General features: G+C 41.4%; 1 protein-coding gene across 1 annotated transcript; it reads right to left on the reverse strand.

Moving 5' to 3' along the window:
* Nucleotides 1-527: 527 nt before the first annotated feature.
* On the reverse strand, nt 528-3,624 carry LOC147443331 (uncharacterized). The gene is made up of 2 exons (XM_086529219.1): nt 2,831-3,624; nt 528-1,907 (listed from the first exon to the last, which is right to left on the reverse strand). The coding sequence occupies exons 1-2, from the start codon at nt 3,335-3,337 to the stop codon at nt 894-896; spliced, it is 1,521 nt and encodes a 506-aa protein (XP_086385345.1). The 5' UTR covers nt 3,338-3,624; the 3' UTR covers nt 528-893.
* Nucleotides 3,625-5,160: the final 1,536 nt, after the last annotated feature.

Raw genomic sequence — 5,160 nt, forward strand, 5'->3', positions numbered from 1 at the left:
GACAAAATTGCATACATGCATGTAGTGGAAACAAATGTCCAAATGAGTCCGACCAAAAATTCGCAGAGCACCAATGTCTAAGAGATTTCCGGAAGGTTATATCATCAAGCTCACCTCTGAGATATGAGTAAGTGAGACGTACCCGAGATGCTAAAACCCGATTTGATATCAGCTGATGGATTTAGGATTGCAGAAATGCAACCACAAAGCTTGGAGATGAAGAAGCTCTAGTGCACAAAATTCACACGAATCTTTAGTATTTAGAGTGCGAGTACAGAGATAAAAGATGCTATACGGCTATATCCTATATAAACCTCCTAGTGGAGGGAAAAAATGTTTTGCCGAACCTAATTGTGTGAATCACACACATCATGCCACTACCAAATCATGTCAACAGAAAAAAAAAAGACAATCTACACTCCAAAATATATTTGATTGGTGGGAGACAAGCCTTACAAATGAAGTTCTCCTCTAATGTTCTGGACTTCACTGTTCCCTTTCTAAGATGTTCAGCTACATACACTACATAAAGAAAGTTGCTTCAAATATTTAACAGAAAGGATGCAAATGAATGTTGGTCACAAATGAACTCCGGCCTTTGACTTTATCAGCCAAAAGAATTTCCACTGCACAACAACATGGACATCTCCACAGCCAATGTTGGTGTCCAAGTGCCTTAAAAGCTCTAACATAAGCAATGCCTTGGGATAACAGGTCACCGGTAAACATCATTAAGTCAATCTAGCAAGTTCAGCAACCATCTTACGCCCTGAATCTGTGTCACACAAGGTATTACAAATACAATTCACAATCCAAGTCCAGTACAAGATACGTAAATCGTACAATAATCACACACCCAGTGTAGCCTGTATCTTGGTACTGCAATTTGCAAGTTAAATTCTGCAAATGAGCCTCCGCATGTGATATACTGAACATAAGGCAGAATAGCCCCAAAAAAATTTGTCAAAATGTCGAATAGCATGCGAGAACCTTGAGATGCTTCGTGTAAATGATTTTACACAGCCCATAAAACCCCTCGTCTTCTTCCTCATTCTCGAGCTTTTGGGTACTGCTTCCTGTAGTCTTTTGGTGAAGATTACGCATGCAACCTGGCTCCTGAAAGCTCTTAAGCCCTTCAATTTCTCTGTCTCCGTAGTTCTCACTATGGTTTTCCCATCTTGACAATCATGGTAAATTTTATTTTCGGAAATGAAAATCTCATTCACATATGGGCTGAACTCTTCGCCCACGTCCTCTTGAAGATCAAATGTAGCAGTGTGAGTCATCATATTTGAAAATGTGAAAGTTGCATTGGCTGAAAGTTGTTGCTCCATCAATGCGCGTGTCGAAACCTCTGCTCCCTGCACTGCAAAAACATGCTCTATGTAGCTCAGCAGGCGATGCTTCTTAACGGCATCCAAAGAGACGCCACCGAAATGGAAACTTAAGTGGGTGTTCAGCGTCCAATGTTCTCGATTTTCCATCTCAAACATACTGGTCGCTGGATCCAAAAGCATCATGCAGCCAGCAAACGCATACCCGTAGCCAGAACGGAAGGAGAGGGCAAGCGCAAGCACTCTATGAAGAGCAAAGCGTGAAAATGAAGGTAACCATCTCAATGCTTCAGAAGCTATGCCAAGCAGGTAGATTTTCTGGGTAAATTTCAAATTCATCTTCATCACCTTCAAACCTAGCATGAGTAACCTTGAGCAATTTAGTAGATCTTCCAAAGGTCCGACATGCAGACCCGCCCATAGGCTGTACAAAGTATATAAAACTGGCATTGCTTTGGGTACAAAGTCACTGCCTGATACTAAGTGAACAAAATGCTGCTTGTAATGAGAATTAATGTAATTGGCTAGCCTGTAGTCTGCAAAGAAGGGGCACCCAAATGTGTAACACTGTATCTGCAAAATGTCAAAACAAACTGCATGTCACAAACAATGCTACTTTTAAAGTTGTGCATCTCAAGTGAACGCCCAATGTGATCCTATTCATTTATTTTGTCATTTTTTTGTATTTTTTACTTCTTTTACATGAGACTTGTGTCGGGCAATTCAGTTGAGGGGTATATAAGAACCCCCAGCCCCCATTGTATTGGTCATCTGATTCATTGCCGACTCCCTAACAGCTCCCAATATGACAAATGCATATGTTAAAATAGTCAGTCTCAGGCTGCAGTGAGAAGAAGCATCAAAAATGCCTCAAGGTTTCCTACAAATTTTTAAATAAGAATCCCACACAGTCAGTCCTAGTTTGGTGCTTGCGACCTACAGAAAATGGAGGGCTAAGGTGAGTAAGCCCACTCATAGTTTTTTCCATACGTTTTCCATAACCATACATATATGGGTATGGAAGTACCAAAAAAGGATGATTTGCACCCATATCATACTCCAGTTTTCTCCAATATATGGCACATCATCATCACAGAGTAGAATATACCTAACAATTTCACAAATTGGTGAAAACAAAAAGCCAGCCTGTTTACACCTGAAACCATTAAATGGTTTAGAACAGAAGCCCACGTGAACGGACCTTCGTCTACATCCCAAACCCATTACGTGTTGTGTTTGATATTCACCTCCTACAATTGCCCTCACAACCCTCTTCATGATGTATTTAAGATTCAACTCCCAGAACTGGTCTCACAACCCCATTCGATCATGTATTTCATTCAACTCCCAGCATTGACCTCAGAAACGGTTTAGACCTCTTACTAACTTCAACACTGCACAATGCAAGCATCCTCTTTGTCACTAACCTTGGATGGAATCAGCACAATTACAATTTTATAACTTTAAATAGAGAAAGTACTTTTGGGACCATGTACCTGATCATGACACCATTTCCCGGTGGACTCCAAAAGCCTAAGAGTTAAGAGAGAGGCTACAGCCCCACCCAATGAGTGTCCGGTTAAAACAATCTTCTCATTGCGAATGAGTAGCCTCTTCAAGTAATGCAACGGCACAGTCTTGGCACGATCAAGGAAACCGGCATGAGCCGCGCCATCCCCCAAGCTCAAAGTCCTTTGCACTATTTTGAGATCCACAAGGGCATCACCTACATCATGTGTTCCCCTGCATGCTACAATGTAATGACCCCTTGCAACGCTCCGCACAACAACAAGGGTCTGCTTGCATGAGGAGAGCCCCGCATTGTCGAGCTCATCATCAGGAAGAAACTCATACTGAGCTGATACAGGGAGGTCATGATCTTTACTTATCTTTAGCAATTCCTGTTTTGGGTTCTTGGCATAGACTGCGGCAGACAAAATGATGGCATCCAAGAGGCGCATAGGTTGTTTATCATCCTTGACAATGGGATCCAGGTAAGCCATGCACAGTTGGATACTCTCGATCGAAGCTAGATCGGGAGAAAGTTGGGCATGATACGAACAAAATGCGCAGACACTTCTGGATGTGGGAAACCGTGTGCAAGCTGAAGATAAAAGTGGCCTTCCTGTGCTAAGACAGGCTTCCCCTGTTGTTGTCGATCAAGCAAGCCAAGGTCTACACGCTGGGCATGATATGAGAGCAGAAGAAGCCGGAAGGACTCTACAGTGTGCGTTGCGCGTACATTCTGTGTTTGCGCACAGCATCCAACCTGTGACTCAAGTTGTGGGTGGGAGCCGCATGCCAAAAATGACTACGCGGTGAGAAATATACAGGATGTTCAAGTGATAAGTAGTTACACGACGGCTTACATTCAAAAAATTAAATTTGCACAGACAAAAAGGTAGTATTAGTTATACTAATAGTTACCTTATACAAAATGCCACTGACGTGGCATTTTGCAAAGGTAAGCCCCACGTCACGAGACTCCTGCAGGTATGCAGGCACTCACTTTTGCCAATGTACTCATTGATGGATTGTTGACAAGCCTTGTTGCCTTGTGCATGCATGGCGAATCTTTTTCGTTGTTTTTTGCTCGTCAGCATCGTCGAAGATTCTTTTTTATTTTCTTTTTTGAGATGTGTAGCACATACTCTCATACATTAATATTTCACTTAGCTCACACTCTTCCATGCATTTTAACCATTCTTTTAAAATAACTTTGACAAAATTCATTATTTAAACAATGTTTTAGCTTGGTAAATTTTTAAAGATTACATAGAAATAGAGAAAATGAAACCAATGACATAATGAATATGAATTTCATTTTCATCATTAAAGTACAAAATTGAAGAATAAAAACTGCCTTGAAATAAGATTAAAAGTCCTTTCATACCAATACAATACAAAGGAGCCCTCGATAACAAAATCATATCTCTTGGCTTGAATATCTAAGCAAATAAAACTCCATAGTGACAATCAATTTGTTTCCAAACTTCCTATCCCTTCCTCATAGATTACCACATTTCAAAGCATTCTTCCCACAATACATCTTGAGGACATGAAGCCTTCGGAGTATTGACAAAAGGGCGGTGGTAATGCGTGTGCTAATCTCCACCCAACCATGCTATCTTATAGCCTCCCCCTAGCGTACACATTGTCCGACCGTGCCGGTGGCCTTGCCCGTAGGATCCATGTCCTTACATTACCCCCCCTTGGAGAATCGTTTTCGTCCTCGAAAATGAACGTAGGAAAACGTTTCTTAAGTGCAGAGACATTCTCCCATGTAGAACCTTCTTCAGGTCTATCTATCCATTTTACCAACACCTGTCGTCTGACATGATGTCTGGTGCGAAGCTCATAAGAATCTAAAATCTTTTCACTCATGAGGATGCTTGGTGGTTTGATAAGGTCAACTAACACACCTGTGTCAATGACATTATCATTCTGTCCTAGCTGTTTTCGTAAACGGCTAACATGAAAAACAAGATGAACTCGTGAGTGCTCTTGAAAAGCTAACTTATAGGCTACTTGACCTATATGTTTGAGAATGGTAAATGGTCCACAATAGCGTGGTGAAAGTTTAGCAACTTTTCCCATCTTCAGACTTTGAGGAAAACCTTGTCTCCTTCTTCGAAAGTAGCAAGACGACGATGCTCATCTGCGTACTTCTTATATCGATCTTGAGCTTGCTTAACATTTTGTCGAGCAACTCGAATCATGTCAAAATGGTCTTGAAGAAAGAAAGCCCTTCGCTTGTTGTATCTCCTCCGTAGCCAACCGCACCGTAATGGGTGATATAGGTTGAAATCCATATAAAAGCATAAAT

Source organism: Adiantum capillus-veneris, chromosome 14 (assembly GCF_014529385.1).
Source record: "Adiantum capillus-veneris isolate H3 chromosome 14, ASM1452938v2, whole genome shotgun sequence".
NCBI classification, from domain to species: domain Eukaryota; kingdom Viridiplantae; phylum Streptophyta; class Polypodiopsida; order Polypodiales; family Pteridaceae; genus Adiantum; species Adiantum capillus-veneris.